Source organism: Nyctereutes procyonoides, unplaced genomic scaffold (assembly GCF_905146905.1).
Source record: "Nyctereutes procyonoides isolate TBG_1078 unplaced genomic scaffold, NYPRO_anot_genome, whole genome shotgun sequence".
In the NCBI taxonomy this organism is placed as follows: Eukaryota; Metazoa; Chordata; class Mammalia; order Carnivora; family Canidae; genus Nyctereutes; species Nyctereutes procyonoides.
The window spans coordinates 67,924,580-67,944,941 of NW_026575051.1; the positions used below are offsets into that span (position 1 = coordinate 67,924,580).

Sequence of the window (20,362 nt, forward strand, 5' to 3'; positions counted from 1 at the left end):
TCAAGTATTTATGATGAGGAAAAAATACAGTCTTTTCCCTTATAGGGTCTAGAGTGAGAATCAGATATTCATCAAATGCATACAGGAAAAATAAAATTATAACTGAGATAAGTACAACAAAGGGGAATATAATTAGGAGTTTTTACTAGTCAGGGAGATTAGGAAGGCTTTTTTGTGCTAAAAATCAGAAGAAAGAGTAGTAATTTACTAGGAACAGAGTAAAGATTTTCTGTGATGACCAAGCAAAAGTGAAAACTGCTTCCTAGTCAGAAGGCTAGGATAGAAGTCCAGGTGAGAAATGATGATAGCTTGGCCTAAGGTTGTGGTGGCAGAGGTAGAGAAAATAGTAGAGAGATTTGGGTAATTTAGGAAACAAAAGTGACAGGACTTGGTTGGTAATGGACTGGGAACCACAGGATGGGTGGGTGGTGAGGGAATGAGGTGGGTGTTACAAATTAATCCCAAATTTCTGACTTGTGTAACTCAGCAACAGAGAGATGGTGGTACTATTCACTGAAGTAAGGAAAACCAAAAGAGAACACATGGGCTTCTATGTGTGGACATGTATGTTTGTGTGTATATGAGACCAGTGGGTGAGTGGTGGCAGGTGTACAGCTGTGAGATTGTGAATGGAGTTTTAAAAATATTGAGCTCTGCTGTCATTGGATTGTTCTGATTTTGCCAGTAATCAGTTAATGTATTTGAATCCTCATAATCCACATTTATGGGATTGAATGGCTCAGTCAGTTGACATCTGATTTGATTTCGGCTCAGGTTATGATCTCAGGGTCGTAGGATTGAGCCCTGCCACTGGGCTCCTTACTGGGTGTGGAGCTTGTTTCAGATTCCGGATTCTCTCTTTTCCTCCCCTGCCCACCCAACAAGGGGGGGAAAAAAAAGAAAGAAGAAAATATTGACCTTGTGGTGCCTTTGAGCATTCAAGTAGAAATGCCAAATAGAAAGCTAGATTAGAGGTTCTTCTGAGCTAGAAATTTAAATTTGTGAGTTATCTGTAGTAATCCTGTGGACAGGAATTCATTCATTTATGGAGAGGATAAAGCTTCAAAGGAAAGCAAGCAGGCAGAAACCCAGGAGTAAGAGAAAAGCCAAGGGGAGAAGCTCCAAGAAGAAAGGTATGGTTGACAGAACAATGGCTGTTTAAAGAGGGCATGTGATGGGAACACCAACAAATACACACTGGCTTTAGTTACATGAAACTTACTGAAAATTTTTACAAGAGCCATACTAGTGGAATGATTGTGGCAGAATCCAGTGCTGAGTGGGCTGAGAAATAAGTAGGAGGTAAAGAAATGGAGTTGTCAAATTACAGAAATCTTTAAGGTATCTGGCTTTGAAGAGGAAGATAAAGAGCAGAAGTTGCAGATATAAGGTCCAGGCAGGTTTTTGGTTTTCTTTATATCTTAAAGGGTGGGAGAGACTTAGGTATGCATTAAAGCCAGTTGAAAAAATCAAGTTGAGAAAAAGTAAGGTTTCTGAGAGGTTTTTTTTTTTTTTTTCCCCAGAAGGCAAGAAGATAGGAGGGAAGCATAGATAAATAGATTTCACAGCAGAAAGCTTTAAAAAGTTTCCATGTGATAACTGATGACTTTACAAGACATGACCAAATAATAACAACTTCTCATTAGTGGAGTTAAAATTTCATTTAAAAAAACTCTGATTTTCATTACATGGTCTAATGTTTTCATTTCTAATCTTTGAAAAAGAATTTTGGAGCTTTCCTATTATTTGTAAACTCACCTGTTGATAAAGGGCTCAGGCTACTTGCTTCAGGAAGCCTTTCCAGAAATTTCCTCTGGACAATTGGTGTACTATGAAGGCAAAGTGATTCACATATTCCAGTTCTTGCCCTAACATTAATTGGAGATATCACTAGAGGCTCTAGTGGCTCACTGCTGGGACTTTTCTGTATACCATCTTTTACTGGTTTTAAGAAGTTCTCAATATTCAGGGAATGCAGTTCCTTTACTGGTGATATGGGTCTCTCATCTCCATTTAATATTTTGGAATCTGGGGATGTTGCTTGTTGCCAAGGTGGAATTACTGGAGAATCAGGGGAGCTATAACTAACATAATAGTCATCGTTGTCATCATCATCATCATCATCATCTTCACCTTTTCAGGATCATTTGCAGAAGCAACTGGTGGCAGTGTCTGACTTTCACTTACAGTTCGACTACATCCTGTGGTTACGGCTTGTAAAGCAATCTGAGAGTTATCAACATCTTCCTTGGTATATGCTGTAGTGGGGAGTATATGTGGAGTTGTACTCATTTTTGGAGGCACTACAGGTTTGTCATCTGGGTTAACTGAAGAGCTGAAGTTCTCAGCAGATTTTACAACTCCAGTTGGCTCATTTTTAGACAGTTTCTTGGAACGTTCGTATTCTTCTTTGGCTTGAAGCCATGCTTGAACCAGTTGTCTACTTGGGGCACATTTGCAAGGCATAATCACAATTTTTTTATCTTCAGCCATTTTAGAGCTATTACTTGACCCTTTATTGACCACTGCCTGGCCATTGCGAAGGGGTGACCCTGGTCTCGGATTCTGAGTCATTGCTGAGAATGCTGTTTTCCACAGACGAAGTCCTTCCAAGGAAAAGTCTCCCTCAAACTCAGCCAGATCATTTGGAAGTCGAGTCTCTACCATGAGAAGCCGTCCACCGATCTCCCTATAAACAACATATTTTAGAACAACTGTTTTGTCTCAAAGAGCAATTACCAAAATATTTAGCTCCCTATCCCAGAGATTTTCTTAAAGTCGCTTTTGGATTCTTAAAAATGCCCATTTCTTCCCTCTCTATTCCCTTTCCCTACATGTTTTATGCAGGTAAACTCTCTTTAGTCTTAATATGCTTTTTGTCACAGGTATATGCTACTGATTAATTTCCTTTAGAGGGAATCATCAATACCAGGGAAAAGGTATTTTTTGTTTTAAATTCCCCATGAAGCCTTCTCTTCTTCAAGATGTCACAAACTGATCACATTCTTTTCCTCTACTCAACTTTCCACCGTCACCACATATGAATAAAAACAATGGAAAAATTTATCATTAGAAATTACATCCCTGCATTCATTTTATCTATAGCCTCTCTAAACATTCTCTATAGCTACAGGAGTCTAATAAAAATCAGTCAGTTCAAAAATATCTTTGTACTCCTTTTCCCCTCAAACATTAAAAAAAAAAATCACACACAATTAAGATAAATTACCTTAATTCTTTCTCCCCTCTACGTAGTAAGGTTTAACACTAACACAAGAACTTTAAGTTGGGAGAGCCCATGAAATACATAGCATAAATGTTGATAATGTATGTGTACCTGGGGAACCACTATTAAAAGGTAGCCTGGTTTAGTTTTCAATAGTTATTAAGTATCAAACTAAACCTCTTTCTCTAACATATATCCACTGGCACGATTTCTGTCTCCTGTAGCAAGAGAAGTCTACTTCTTTTTCCTTATGGTACCTCTTTCATGGATATAAAGATGAGTTCTTAGTTTTTTTCAATTACTTCTCCTAGGGCATGTTTTTTCCAAACATCCTCGTCATTCTCTACATAAAACTCAATGAACTAGATTCACGTTTTCTGATTTGGAGCTGAATGAAGGGTTGCCACAGTTCCTTTTCCCCTTTATGTTGGCAAGACTTTGGTCTTTATTAGCTAACTCCGTAAGTAAAATCTAGCACCTTTCCTGCACCTACCTTCCACCTATATGAAAAATTAGAAGCAGAATTATCGCTACTAAAGAAAATGAGTACATGTTATGGGACACAGCCAACTCTAATATCAATTATACAGAGATCATAATGAAGTAAAAAATAACAAAGATTGGCGAGGTGTGGTAAATTTAGCTCTCTCGAATTTTGTCAGCAGCGTGGTAATTGCTACAATTCATATCATAATATATATCAAGTGCCTTAAATTTTTTAGTAATTCTACTCCTAAGGCTATATGGAAAAACGCCAAAATACAAGAAATGCTTCATAAAGAAACAATAATCACATAATTATCTATCGTGCCAGAATAGGGAACAAACTTTCTGTCCAATAATATATACATATAAGATGATTGTTATGTAGTCATTAAAATGTTTCAAGAAACTCATACATTTAGGAAATCTTTATAGTAAGTGAAAAAATCTACATAAAATACTATTACTGTAGTAAGATCACATTTCACAAAATAAAAACTATACACTTAAAAAAATTTAAAAATACATTAAAATATTAAGAGCAGTTGTTGTTAGGTAAAGAAATGGCATGATTTTTATTCTTTTATAGCTCCTAAATTTACTGTACTGATTAGTTTTGTATGAAAAACTGTTTTTCAAAAATAATGACTATCATCCTTTTATTTCAGCTGTAGGAACAGTCTCAAAGTTGGACAATAACAGCAACACAGTTAATGACAAACACATGGCAAGTTAACAGATAATTAAAAATTAGATGTGTAAGGCCAAGGCAGAAAAAATAGTTCAATTAAAAAATATACCATAAGCACTACTGATAAAGCTAAAGCCCCCCAAATAATGGAAACTAATGTCTAAGGAACAGACATTCATACAACCTGGAGTTAAATACAGAGAAAGAGTCCCAATTGTGTTAAAAGATCACATATAGGTACTAAGCAAAATAAAACTGTAAAACTGTGTATTAGGAAGGGAAGGGAGGAAATTGTCTTCAAGTTTTTAGAGGAGGAAACTTCTACCCTATATTTCCTGATCACTTTTTCTCAACCCCTTCTTAAGCAGACTCCTACAAGAATTACTGCTGATCTGCTGGGTAAAAACCTGGCATTCACTGTGTCTTTTTCTACTAGGATCAGGAACATGGTGCTGCTGAAGGGTAGTGTACACACTGGTATGGTTTCTTGCTTTAGCTGTCTCTTCATATTCTCTTCCATCATTTAGACTAAGTTAAGTCGGCCTCCTCTGCTTCTGACTGGATGGCTGAAATGAATTGCCCTGTCCTTGCAACTGGTTAGGTAAATGAGATCACAGACACAGGGGGGCAGGAACAAAAATCATCACTTAAACGACCTGGATTAAGTCATGTTCCCTAACTTAGTTCATATCAGTTACGTTTTAACTTGGTGATGCAAGAGGTACAGAACACCTACTTAACTACTGGTTTATAAATAAACCAGAATTGATGCCTTTGCATTTTGCTATTGGCTGTGTGTGTGCATGTGTGTGCGTGTGTGTGTGTGTGTGTGTGTGTCTATGCATCTGTCTGCTGCCTCTCCGAAAAGATTCTTTAAAAAAAAAGAAAGGAGAGATAAGGGGAAGTGAAGTCCATCTTGCATCTCTAATAATTCTACAAATAGTAACAATATGATTGAAGATGTGGCAACATGAATAGAAAGTGATGTATTATAATACAAATTTAAAATAATCTTCATTTAGAGATATAGCATATAAGTACTTAAAACATATATGCTCATTTTCAAACATGTTTAAGAAATCAAGTTCTTTTGAAAACTGTAAAAGTTTACAATTTTAGAAACATATTTTAAAAACAATAAATGTACTTTTCAAGTATTAATGACATCTTTTTTTTATGACATCCTTCTTAATCTGGCATCATGTCACAGTGAGCACCTGCATCTCTCATCCTTAATGCTGACACAGTGTTAAGAGTAGATCTAAGACCAACACTCATCAACTTAAAGTTCTCACCATCCAGCTAGTTTGTGAATTTTCCCAAAAGTCCGTAATTATGAACAGCTTTTACAACAATTTACTTATAAATACAGTCTATTACAGCCAGAAAACTAGCAGTTGGGTACCAGTGTTACATTCGTTATAGTTATTCAGAGTGACTCAAAGGAAAAAATAATTCTGATTACCTGGGCTTTTCTGGTACATCAGAAGGATTACTGCAAAATGGTTCCTGGTAAATAGTTTCTGAGAGGTCATGATCCAGCAAAGTTGCCATAATTTCTTCCCTACTTGGTGGGGACATAAGTGGTTTCAGAATGTGAGCAGTTCGAGGGGTGAAACTGCCGTTTTTAGATTGTGAGGGAGAGCTGGTAGACCTTGGGGAGCTATCAGGAGTTGGTGTTAACATATCATTGTTTCTTGACACATACAATTCTAAATCTTCAGAGGCTGCATCCACAAGTTCACCATCAGGGGACGATAGTATTGTAGTAAAAGAGGTATTGACTGAGTCAAGAGACTGTTGCATCTCTTTTCTGGTATGACCTTGAATCCAGTCTGAAGTACCTGGCTGTGAGAGGCTAAGAAACACTTCTTTGCTTACTGAACTCCTACTCAATCTGGACTTTTCATTTAGACAGTCCTCTGCCTGCTGGACACAGAAAGAATCCATTATTGAATTAGAGCGAGTTGTTAGAGGATGAAAGCTACTTTTCCACTGGTTATGGCGATGATTCTCATTGTTATCTATGGATGATTTCTCAAATAGTTCAGGACTTAGAGTACTAGATCTAATCCACGAGGTTGAGTCGGAGGCATGATGTTTGTCTTCATCACACTTCTGGTTATCATGACTTAAAAACTCATTTTTTTCTATAGCTTGTCCTGGGAAAAGATCCTGAACTGCATCACTTAGGAACTTCTGAGGCAAATTCTGATCAGCTGGGACAAACTGACTTCCAGAATAAAAACTACAAAATCCAGTTTGACCTATTGTATTAATATCAAAATTATAATTATGTTCAGGAGACAAGCTATCTTCAAGTGAATAACAACTCTCAAAACCTGGATCTGAAAAAAAGATGGGACTATCATCTGATAGAGAATTATCCAACTGGACAGAGTTTTGTAAATTTAGAGAGTCTACTTTAATAAGTTTGGGAATTTTTTCTTTAGGTTTCGTACTTCTTGGGGTTCGAGGTTTTCTTGAAGATGTTACTGATCGTGTTCTTTTAACTGTTTTGTTTTGCTCGAGGGAACCAGAAATATTTTTGTTTGGTTGATGTTTATTAGATAATGGGTCTTGCATAATATTTGCATTTTGTGCTTTCTGCTGTCTTTTCTGTAACAATTCTTTTAGAACTGCCAGTCCAGACTGGCCTTCACCAAATGCTGAAGGTGTTGACACATTTCGACTTTTACACTGAGAAAGTGCTTTGGTTTGTGAAATTGCTTCTGACAACGACCTCTGTTTTACTCTTTCAGGTTTAAAATTTGACATATCTAAAATAAAGCCCCTTTGTTTTTGCTCCCATGCTATTTGTTTGATTGGACTTCTTAAGGAAGTTACAAAGCAATTATTAGGCATTTGGCTTTCCTCTGCAGCTGCATTTCCTGGAGAACAAGTTTCGTTGTGCTTTGACTGTTCTGACCCGCACACAATCTGCTGCTGACTGTCTTTGCAATGCAAAAAATTAGGGGCATATGCCTGGTCTGGCTTTGATTCTAAAGAATTACGATATTCATTTAACTTTCCGATAGATGACAAATAGTTTTTTTGTGTATTTGCATTCTCTTCTGTCTTTGGAGACGTTATACCCGAAGATATTTGTGTATTCTGTGCTACCTGAGACAAGTGGTTGGAAAGATCAAATATATTTTTTTGAATCAAGGTTGATTCCTTTAGAGTAAACATAGCACTTTGATTATGAGACCTCTGAACATTAATTTTTGAGATTCCAGGTCCCAAAGAACTACAAACAACTGATGAACGCAAATCATCCCGTGAGCTGGGGAATGTTTGCAAATCTACAGGCTTCTTGCTTTCTAAAAAAGAAGAAAAGCAGCCAGACAAATTCTGTTGTGCATGAATTCCAGTGGGCAGGGGAGCAGAAAGGGGATGATCTATAGTGGAGCCCATTAGTGACACATCTTTCTGTTTAAAAAGTAGTTGAGAGCCTCCAGAACTATTTGAGGTCTCAGACACATTCTGATGTTTCAGCACAAACTTAACTTCAGCACCAGGCTGAGATTTTTTTTTCATCTTTAATTGTTATATGCTTTCTTGACATACCTTTCTCATTTGTTTTTTGTTTCTGTTTTGCTCTCGGTTTCTTTTTTCCATCATCTCCTACTTTATTTGTCTGATTTCGTTTGTTCCTTTTCTTAGTAACTACAGAGGGATTAACAAGTTTAGTTTTCGATTTCTTAACCTGCGCTCTTGCTCGACTATTTTTTTCCACACGAGAATTAGCAGTCTTGTTAATACATGCATTAGGACCCTTAAAAAGCATTGTTTCTTTATCTACAGCAGCCATCATTTCTTCAGCTCTTGGATCTGTGGGAGACCAGCAGCGAGGGGGAGAAGAATTTATGGGACTTGTGCTTCTTTCAGAAAGAAAACCTAGTTTAGACATAACATCACTATAATTCAAGTCACAGTCTTCGGTTTCAGCATTGTAAGATGGTGAGGGAGGAGACAGGATAGCATGTGATCGTTTTCGCCTAAAAGACAAAGTTCTTTTAATATTTTCACTATTTGTCCTTTGTTGCTTACCAGTTTTTTTCTTAGCAGACTTATGTTTTGATTTTCTTCTGTGACTTTTCTTTGGTGTTAGTGGATAAATGGGATATTTGGTTGCAGGAGAGTCAGGAACTTTTGGCCAAAAATCCTTCAAAGGTGCAAGCTTCTTATACAGTTCCATTTTTTCCTCTGTCAATATAACTTGTTTTTCTTTAGAGTCTATTTTTCCTAGCTTCACAAGCATATTTTTTCTCCCTCTAAATCTGTTAATAATAATATACTTTATGATGACAGGGGGTAGCTTTTTAGACATTTTTCTTCGTTTTCGAGATTTGAGAGTTCCATCTAAACTTTCACCAATTTCCATGGAATGAGGTAGGCTAATTTTCGAGTTGTGTGTTACAAAACTTGATTCACTATCTTCAGTCTCATAATTTACCTTGCGTTTGGCTCTAAGTGTATATTTATTTCCATACAATCCAAAGGACTGCTCAGTTTCTAAGGTTCCATCTCCAAAGTGACAGTCTATAAAACTGTCTATGGGTGTTTTATTTTCAAAAGCTCCGCGGGTGACTTTAATTAAATCACTGGCCAATACATTATCCTTCTCAGGATTACTATTACAAGGATTATTTTGTATACAATTATCTTTTGTGGATACAGTCTCACTAGTTTTGGTAGAAGTCTCTTGATGACCTATAAGCTTCTTTTTATTAATTTTTAACCGGGACTGTTTACTGCTGGGTTGTAGTTTGTATGTGACAGGAGAGAGTTTCTGTGGTCTACTCAGACAGTTAGATAGAACAACACTGGGAAAAAACATATAATGTGCTGCTTGCTGGCTGAGGCTTGGCTTTTCTGTTTTATGTTCCTGAAACTCTTCATATCTAATTTTAAGTTTATTTAGCCCACTTTCATCAGCAATGCTATCAAGAGAATGTACCATAGTTCTATTCTCTCCTGAGCATGATAGCAATTCACAATTTTCAGTTAATGATGAAGGGAATAAACTATTCAGAGCTGTGCTGTTTCCTTTTTCATTTCCTTCAGAGGGTAATTTATTTTTTGAATGACTTAGGTCAGAAAAGTTGAAAGAATTTTTGCCCAATGTATTTTCACTATTATGACGGTTCATGTGTATAAAAGGGGTATCCTTATCAATTTTTCTAATATTGGTATACTTTCTACTTGGTACTTGTCTTGGAACAGATGGAATATCTTCTTCATAATCAAAAATACTACTTTCACAGGAAGATACTGGGAGGATATCTTTCTTACTACTTTCTTTATGAGAGTTTTCTGAATGGACAGAACTGCTCAAAGATCCAGGGTATTTCATAGAGTAAGTGCTTTCATTCGTAAAAGAAGCAACTGAATGATCTATACATTTTTCTATGTTGTTTGGCTGTGGAAGGTCTTCAATTAAATCTTCCTTGTTCAAAACATGGGAAGAAAGGGCACTTGTGTGTTTACACTGAAAGGTAATCTTAGCAGAAGATGGGGGTTCTAATGTAGCAGCATCTTTGTGAAAGATGGAAGGTTTTACTGATAGCTTGCTCGTTGCAATCACAGAAGAGTGGGTCCTAGAATTTTCGTTGTTCAAGGGATTGTCTGAAATGGGGAAAAGAATTTATTTCACTTCTGTGCTTTTAATTTTTAAAATATTTTCCCACACTATCACATGAAAGAAACTGTATGAAATTAAGTTTCTATATTTAAAATGGTTATCTCAACAAAAAGGTCACTCCTATCATTAACATAGTAACTCAATCTAAAATAGTCAAGAGTCAGTTACACTTGATTATTAGTCATTATTTTAATTACATATTCCTTTGATCAGAAATAAATTATATTAGGGGTGCCTGGGTGGCTCAGTTGGTTGAGCATCTGACTCTTGATTTCAGCTCAGGTCATAATCTTAGGGTCCTGGGATGGAGCCCTGCATCAAGCTCTGCATAGAGTGTGGAGCCTGCTTGAGATTCTCTTTCTCTCCTCCCCTTGCCCCTCCTCCTGCTCATGCTCTCTCTCTCAAAACAAAAAATATTTTTAAAAAAGAAATAAATTGTGGGGATCCCTGGGTGGCACAGTGGTTTGGCACCTGCCTTTGGCCCAGGGCGCGATCCTGGAGACCCGGGATCGAATCCCACATCGGGCTCCTGGTGCATGGAGCCTGCTTCTCTCTCTGCCTGTGTCTCTGCCTCTCTCTCTCTCTATCATAAATAAATAAAAATTAAAAAAAATTAAAAAAATAAATTGTATTAATATTCAGTGTCTTTGTGAGGAACAGGGAAAAATACTATCAGCTTGAAAAATTTTCATAAAATATGCTTCTTTGTATTATCACTTCAAATAAGCTGAGCATTTTTTTCAAGTTTTTATTTAAATTCCAGTTAGTTAACATCTGAGCATATTTCTTAGTTTCTTATGCTACTTAAACATTAACATGATAAACTATTTAAAGTTTATGAAGTTTTAAATCAGTGATTTACAAATGTTATCCTCTTAGAAATGAGAAATAATCATATATCCACATTCTTTAAAAAACAAAATCTTGGAGAAGGACAAAATGTAATAGATAGTATTGTCAGAGCCTCACACTTAGCCAATTTTATAAGTGTGATTACAGTTTTAAAATCAAATACATTTTTAATCACTAAATCAAGAAATGCCCTCAGTATATTAGTTTACTTACCACTATTTTCATCTGCAGTTCCATCTAACTGAGGTATAGAAAGATTGGCCAGAAGCAAACTGTTATTACTCCATTCCATTTCTTCTTCTGAGGATGAATCATCTTCTTCAGTTGAGCTTCTATGGGTATTTCTACACAGTGACCTAGAGAATATTAAGATTCACTAGTGATTATGATCATAGAAAAAAGATTAAAAATTTTTGCCTAATTTGATGTTATAATAGTAAAATTGAAAAGATCTGAAAATTATAATTTTCAAAAGAAAAGCAGATTTATTTTGCTTTAGTATCATGTCCTATAAAAAGTTATTGCAGACAGACTTAGAATTCTTTTCATGTGACCTAGAAGATACCATCATTCCTGTATCCAAAACTCCACAATATCCTGGATTATTGTATCTAATCATGTTCTTCCTTATAGTCTCCCCTTCATCCTATCATTAGATATAGACATATAATAGCATGGGTGAGATCCCAATAACTTCTAAAAAGGTGGCATCCCAGTATATTTTTAAGAGGTGTCCACAAATATACTATCTCTACATTGTGACTGGAAAAAAACAAAGAGGTAAGCAAGTGGGTACTTAGGTCAGACTGAAAGAGAAAACGGGGATCAGAGAGGGGCTAGAAAGTGGTACAAGTGTTGAGTCAACCCCAGCAGTGGCTATGAGCGGGTTCCTAAGGAATTCAGATGCACTGTGAAGTCCAGATAGATACTCTCTTCTGGTTTCATCTCTTATCAATTTAAATTTTTTCACTAGGTCCTAGCTTGATACTTTCCTTTCTATCTGGATGGGCAAACTTAACTTTCTATCCATACCTAAGTTTTTCTCTCTTTCATCTCAAACACTTGAAAATGTCCCTTAATTATACATACAACAGTTTCTCCATTTAGCCTTTACAAAATCACAATTTGTCCCGAAAGAATTATTAGAGGTCATCTAGTCCACCTTTCTACTCAATGCAAAAATCTTATTTTTAACAAATAACAAAATCTCTACTTTTACATTCTCAATGCAAAAGGCTTGCTGTCTCATAGGTTAATCTCCTCCACTGTTAATTATTAGTGATTTTCTTCCTTTATTACACAAAACTTTCCAACTTCCACACATTATTTCTGTTTTTGTCCTTTGTTGCTATATGTAGCCTGTCTATGCTATTTTCCACACAACTCTAAGATATTTGAAGGCATTTATCATTTGTTCCATAATTCCTCTCTAATTAGACTAAACATCATCTATTCCTCCTCCTGTTCTTTAAAAGTGACGGTGTTCACAGATCCTTTTCTTCCTCTCCTTTCCCTTTCCTGTCCTTTCTTAGGATTCTTAAAATACGGTACTCAGGTCAGAATATAACATCCAAATACAATTAATAGACTCCTTTTTTAGACCCTATACTTCTATTTTTTAATCTCTAATATGCATTTATGAAATGTTTCGGTTTGTTTTCTCAAGGCTGACTTGGGCATGGTTTTCACAGAATTGGTCTAATCAATAAACATATAAACATTAATTAATCATGGGACAAACCATGCCTATTATTTTAAACAAAATGACACTACTGATAACAAGTAGATAGTGACTTTCTAAGAATTTTATATATTTGAATGCATATCTACTTAATACAGGTATAAAAGTATAAACAGCTTAAACAAGATATCTAAACTGTAGAAAAAAATGCTAATGATACATTGAAGGTAAAATCAAAGAAACAATACCAAAATAAAATAATCAAGAAAGAGAAAAACTAATGGAAATAAGAAGTGAAATGCCACAAGATCAAAAAGAAATATCAAATAGTCAATACTCTGCTAAATATGAAACAAGCGATCCAATTTATTACAGCAACTTAAATATAGCAAGTAATACTGTAATTATTTCATTAATAAAATCCAAAATCTTTAGAATAAATGTTATCCTAGGTACAGCTGGTAGCCAATAATTAAATTCACTATTTTGGCAACCATACAACACTAAAGACTTATTATGCCCTTAATAAACTAAAACCATGGTTCCCATAGAAATCGTGAAGCCAAGAATGAAGGTCTACGTAGTCTGTATTTATAAAGCTGACTGCCTGAATCTAAACATATGACTCTATACTTTATTGGGCATCACCTACTTAGTTTATAGGTATTTTTGAATCTATATTCTGTCATCCAATGAATTACCAATCTCTAATATTTGTGACAATCTCAATCCAACCTAGCATGATACATAGCATTCAAGCACTGAAGCTGTTTTTAAATGCAATGTAAAGTCATTTAAGTTCTTGTGAACTCATCTAATTGGTCACAACTGCCGTATATATTCTTATATACAAGGATGTTACTTATGTAAGACTTTGCTAAATGTGTGGTTGAAATTAAGACTCAATATAATATTCCCTTAAGCAATATTTAAAAAGGATATAGAGACTAATGAAGGTTCCTGATATTCTCTGCTTCCTTTTTCTAAGTGCCCATAAAATGTTTATTTAATAATCATAATTATTACCCCTATTATAAAGGAGGACTGGAGGCAAGGAGACCAGTTAAAAAATGAATCACAGTATTCCAGATAAATGATTAATGAAGTCCCAAACTAGGATATTACCTTGGGAAGGACATGGGGTGGAAGGACAGAACACAGGGGGGCAAGTAAAATACAACACTGAAGTTGCAAATTTCCAGAAGTTGGGGGGGGGGAAGAGGAGGGAATTTAGAACAGAGAAACAAGAACAAAACCATTTTATAGGTAGATGTAGTTGAGTCATTTTCCAGTAGGATATTTCATGGAAAGACTAAGTTTATACTACAAAATTGAAAAAACTTACAGAAAAGCTACAAAAATTTTACGTCTTTCACCTAATTTTTTTTTTAACAGATAGGAAATATGGACTAAAGACATTTTATGACACTGTTGAAAGTCAAATCTATCAGGAAATCAAACATTGATTCTGTCTGGTAGCATTAGTTCTTCAAAGGTCAGGGCTGAGCCTTTGAATGATTATCACTGTCACAGCAAAGGAAACGGAGTACATGAAACTAGGAAAAGTATGAAATAGTATTTTGCAGGTTTGGAATTCTCCACTCATAGAATGAAAATTGGAATTCTTTGTAGGAGCATACTATGAAAATATAGAAGGGTTCTGATGTATGCCCTGATAACAAAGAAGGGATAAGAAACTTTATTTTTTATATTAAGCAGTATTGAGAAACTAGAGCAAATACCACATGTATATTTCACATTTATATGGATTAACCTCTTTCACCCTTTAAAAATGACTTTGGGGGTGAAAATTTCAAACAAAGAGTTCAGAAGTTTCAGTACTGTCTGTATGAGTTTAAAGGAGAGGTATATTCATTATTTTGGGTTCAGACACCTAATCTTTTTCTACACACAGAGCCATCTTATTCATTTAGCTTGAGAAATGAACCAGAACACTGGTGTCTGTTTCTGAGACTCTTATTTTTAATATTTAATTTCTTCAGTCTAATCAGACCTAAAGGCTATTCCTTGTCTTCAACCTGACTCTGTAACTGTTGCTGTAACCTGTAACAGTTTAACTCTCAAAGGGCATTCTTTTCCTCAGGTTCAGGTATAAGGAGGCACTTCTACTTTGCCCCATTTATTATCCACATATATTAATACTACATCTGTAATTTCTAAAAGATTTATAGAGGGAGAGGGAACTGGAGGAAGTGGTCAAAAGGTACAAACTTACAGTTATTAGATAAATACTATGGATATAATGTACAAGATGAGGACTATAGTTACCATTCTTGTAGGATTAAAAAGGAAAGTTGTTAGAGGGAATCCTTAGAGTTCTCATTACAAGCAGAATTTTTTTCCCTTTTTTCTCTCCATTTCTTTTATTTTATCTATATGAAATGATGAATGTTAACTTCTTTGTGGTCATGATTTCATAATGTATGTGAAGTCAAATCTTTATGCTGTACAACTGAAACTCATAAAGTGATGTAAGTCAATTACATCTCAATAAAACTTGAAAAAAAACCCACTTTAGTTTAATCTTTTAATAAAACTTGAAAAAAAAACACCTAGATTTAATATTTTTAAGTGTAGCAAAATCTTATTTTGCTTAGAATATGAAGTTTAATGCCATATGAAAAACAAAGCACTACTTTAAAGGGATTTAAAAGAAGACAATTTAGTTTACAAGGTATTTATATTATGAATAATAGTAAAAATAATTTCTAATTAAAGAGCAGTGATAATTACAGCAGGAAATGATTAAAGTAACTGAAATAGCTAAAAAGTTACCTCTTTTTGGCACAAGGTTCTTCAATATTGCTGTCCCATCTCTGAGACATCACCAAACTAAGCTCCATTTCTTCTTTTTCAATCTGTGGTTCATTTTCTTCATCATCACTATTTTGGGGATTTTTAGTGTTTCCAAAGAAATGACATGGTGATGGCATCCTATTTCTTCCCCCCTGATATCCATCATTTTCCAAACCAGCAAGAAGACGTACCAGAGCCTCATCAGGACTACTGTCCACTATAAAACAAGTGAAGCATCACTAACACATAACTTTTCTAAATAATACAACAATTCAGATCAATTACAAAACAAAAAAAAAATTAACAGATCCTAGCACATACTGAAAGAATACAGCTATTGTAAAGACTTTTGTGTTGATGTAGCTCTTTTATCAAAGTGTGATCATCCTTGGACTCTGCATTAAGAGGGTTTTGTGTCCTTGTTAAAAGGAAGATTCCCAGAACCCATCCTCTATCTCTTGAATCAGAATTTCCAAATTAGGACCCAGGAACATGCATTTTAATAAGCTGTCCAAGTTCTTACTGCACAATTAAGCTTGAGGAGGCACTAAACTAAATAGGGTCAACAGTGTTCAAAACAAAATTAAAATACATGATAAATATATGAATTAATGCTAAGGAAGAAGTGCCTTAAAAACAATACATATGAACACTTTATGGTCACTTAAGTTTTATTTAGCTTGCAGGATGGCTAAATGAAACCTATGGTTGAAAAACACAAGAGGGCTTTACTTAAAAAACCTTGAAGACTACAATGAAATGCTACTTCATATGCACTACACTTGCCAAATCAAAGACAAGTATTAAGTATTGACAACAAAATGGAAGACACTGGAACATTCCTACATTGCTGGTCAGACTTAAAATGGTACAGCAGCTTTGGAAAAAAGTTTGATGGTTTGTTAAAATGTTAAACATAGTTACCGTATGATAGAGCAATTCTACTCTTGGTATATAGCCAAGATAGCTAAAAACATGTCCACATAAAAATCTATACATGAATAATTACAGCAACATCATTTGTAATTGCCAAAAAAGTGTAAACAACTCACATATCCATCATCTGAAGAATGGATAAATGAACTATGGTATATCCATATGATGGAATATTATTCAGTGGTGAAAAGCAATGAAGTACTGATACATGCTACAACTTGGATGAAACTTGAAAACATTATGCTAAGTGAAAGAAGCCACAAACAAAAGGTTATATTATTCCAATTATATGAAATGACCTAAATAGGTAAATCCAGTAAAAAAGAGAATAGATCAGTGGTTACCAAGAGCTGAGAGGAGAGAAGAATGAGGAGCGACTGCTAATGGCTATGGGATTGCTTTTTAGGGTGATAAAAATGTCCTGGAATTAGACAGTGGTAATGGTTGCAAAACTCTGTCAACATGATAAAAATCAATGTACTGGGAGTGCCTGGGTGGCTCGGTCAGTTAAGTCTCTGCCTTTGGCTCAGGTCATGATTTCAGGGTCCTGGGATTGAGCCCTGCATCAGGCTCCCTGCTCAGCAGGGAGTCTGCTTAACATTCTCCCTCTCTGCCTCTCTGTTCTCCCTCTGCTTGTGCTCATTCTTTCTCTCTCTCTCAAATAAATAAACAAACATATAAATAAATACCTTTTAAAAAAAGTCACTAAACTGTACACATTAGAAGGTAAATTTTCTGGTATGTGAAATATCTCAATAAAAGGTATTATTAAAAAAAGATGGGGGGTTGTGCCTGGGGATCTCAGTCAGTTAAACATCCTACTCTTAGTTTCAGCTCAGGTCATGATCTAGGAGTAGGGAGATCAAGCCCCACACTGGGCTTCACGCTCTGCAAGGAGTCTGCTTGAGATTCTCTATCTTCCTCTCCCTTTGCTCCTTTCCCCCTGTGCACACACTCTCTCTAAAATAATAAATAAACCTTTAAAAAAAAAAAAAAGACCATGAAGATAGAGGTTTTTTTTTAAAGCTAATACACGTTTTCAGGTTTTCCTCATTGACATTAAAGAAACTGCTTATATTATGCTACCAAATATAAGGCAAAAATAAAGATATTTGCTTAAAAGAGCCATTTTGGCAAAGAGCTCTTCTTAAACCTAAAACTGCAGTTCATTTTTCCTATTTTATTCTTTTTAAAAATATTTTATTTATTTATTCATGAGAGACAGAGAGAGAGAGAGAGAGAGAGAGGCAGAGACACAGGCAGAGGGAGAAGCAGGCCCCATGCAGGGAGCCCAATGTGGGATTCGATCCTGGGTCTCCAGGATCACGCCCTGGGCTGAAGGTGGCGCCAAACCGCTGAGCCACTGGGGCTGCCCTCCTATTTTATTCTTAAAATAAGATTAATATTAGCAGGGACGCCTGGGTGGTTCAGCAGTTGAGCGGCTGCCTTCGGCCAAGGGCGTGATCCCGAGGTCCTGGGATCGAGTCCCACATCGGGCTCCCTTCGGGAGCCTGCTTCTCCCTCTGCCTGTGTCTCTGGCCTCTCTCTCTCTGTGTCTCTCATGAATAAATAAAATCTTAAGATTAATATTAACAAATGAATTATAGATATTTGACTCTCAGTTCTTTGACACTGAGATTGCACTTTTGCAACCTTAGGCAACGTGGAATTTATCTACTGATGATACATTCTATTTGCCTAATGTAATGAAATAAGGATATGTTTCTCTCAGCCTTTTTTTCAATTCATTTATTTTCTCTGTCATTTGTCAAATGTCCTTCATTTTCTTTCAGTTGCTTATTTTTTCTTTGGATCATTGCTTTCTGCATTTGCCATTCATTTATAAAGGAAAAAACTTTTCTACTCTGGTCTCAATTTTTTTTTTTTTTAAAGATGTTATTTATTTATTCATGAGAGACAGAGAGAGACAGAGGGGAGGGGGGCAGAGACACAGGCAGAGGGAGAAACAGGCTCCAAGCAGGAAGCTTGATGCAGGACTCTATCCCGGGACTCCAGGATCATGCCCTGGGCGGAAGGCAGGTGCTAAACCACTGAGTCACCCAGGGATTCCTCAAATGTTCTTAATATAGGACTGTATACAATAATTTTGGTATTGTTCCTAGTCAATTTGTTTTCCATTCAAGTGAAAATGAAGATAACAGAGACGACACTGTAGAAAGCTAAGAACACATTTGATACTCTCTCTCATTTGATACAATAAAAATGAAGAAATAGTTTACAAAAAAAAACAAAATCATTAAAACAAGCAAAACAAGAGACATGAAATTCAATGACATCTCACTTTTTGCAATGAAATTTTAAATAAATTTCTGAAAAAGATGTCAATAATGTAGATTATATTAATGAAATGAAATCTAGTAAATGCCTTACGGTGCTAATGAAAATGCATTTAGGGAAACGTAAAGACATGCAGAAATAACTGTCATGGTCTACATTAGCCAAAAATTAATGGCATAAAAAGATTGTCCAGGGAAATTTCTGATACTCACCAAGAAAGAATTATGGTATTTAATATACTCAACTTTGGAGAATTTTAAGTCAAAACAAATGCATTTCCCCCTAAAGCAATAGGATTTTCGTCCAACCAAAGTTTAAAAAAAAAAAGGGGGGGGGGAGGGATTATTTTCTTTCACAAATGTTTTTTAGAAAAAACTGTGTAGAAAACAAAAAACAAAGCTACTTCATTTAATTCAAGGCTTTATTTTATACTTACAGTAAGGATTTATTGAACATGTAACACTAGCCTCTTCAAACCAAAGGAAAAATACTGCCTCACATAACATACTTTCATTGATTAGAATATACTGAAAATTTATGGTAGAATTGTTACTTACGGAAAACAGGTGACTCACTCAGTCTTTGGGTCAAAGGCTGAAAAGTCTGACTATTTTCCATGAGGTTCAAAATTGCTTCTTCATTAATGAGAGCTTCCTCCACTTTGTACACAGCGTGACCTTAAGAAGACAAAGAATACAGAAACATTAAAGCAATCACTTAAATTTAAAATTTATTATTTAGATTTGTGTAAATTAGGAAGCATGACAATACAAACCTATTTAAAATCTTCAAGTGTTAGTGATATATATTAAATAAGAACATAATAAAACTTAGTAAAAGCCACAGGAATATCTAAACAGTCACTTGGAGTAATTTAAAAAACCAACCAACCAACCAACCAACCAACCAACCAAAGGCACCGGGGTGATACAGTCTGTTAAGTTTCTGACTCTTGGTTTCAGCTCAGGTTATGATCTCAGGGTTGTGAGGAGACCTGCATTGCTCTGTGCTCAGTGAGGAGTCTACTTAAGACTTTCTAGCCCTCCCCCCCTCCTCTTGCTCACATTCACGGGCGTGTACTCGCTCTCAAATAAATACATCTTTAAAAAAACTTTAAAAATCCTCCAAGCCTCCCAATCTGCAAATCACTACATATTTTATAATCTTTTTAGCCTCTTTGGTCCTACCTAGTTTGTATAGTTAAATTACTCAGATTAAAATTATCGCACATTAAAATATATAAAAGGAAAAGAGTAGTACAATTCTTTATTCTCTATGGTTTAAAAATGACAAATTAATTTTAAATTTCTCGGCTTTCAACTCATGATCTAAAAATTTGTCTTACAACATATGATTTTTCTAAGTCTAATTTGAATAGCTGGATTAAATAATTTTAAGAATAGATAAAATGAGTCTTATAATCTAGTGAAAGGAGAGGCAAAAGGCAAACAGGAAATAAAACTCCATAGCAGGAAATGGAAGTCAGTTAGAGCTAATTGGAAAACAGTTCTATTTTTTCTGCTTCTGATATTCCAGACTTTTAAATCTTTTTTTTTAATTTTTATTTATGATAGTGAGAGAGAGAGAGAGAGAGAGAGAGAGAGAGAGAGAGGCGCAGAGACACAGGCAGAGGGAGAAGCAGACTCCATGCACCGGGAACCCGACGTGGGATTCGATCCTGGGTCTCCAGGATCGCGCCCTGGGCCAAAGGCAGGCGCCAAACTGCTGCGC

At 35.5% G+C, this 20,362-nt stretch overlaps 1 protein-coding gene across 1 annotated transcript in view; it reads right to left on the reverse strand.

Moving 5' to 3' along the window:
• REV3L (REV3 like, DNA directed polymerase zeta catalytic subunit) overlaps positions 1-20,362 on the reverse strand; it is a 178,899-nt gene that overhangs the window by 71,056 nt on the left and 87,481 nt on the right. Inside the window, 7 exon segments of the mRNA XM_055330511.1 lie at positions 1,759-2,116; positions 2,119-2,689; positions 5,866-7,932; positions 7,934-10,031; positions 11,113-11,255; positions 15,377-15,614; positions 19,189-19,308. Coding sequence (XP_055186486.1) covers positions 1,759-2,116; positions 2,119-2,689; positions 5,866-7,932; positions 7,934-10,031; positions 11,113-11,255; positions 15,377-15,614; positions 19,189-19,308 — 5,595 coding nt within the window.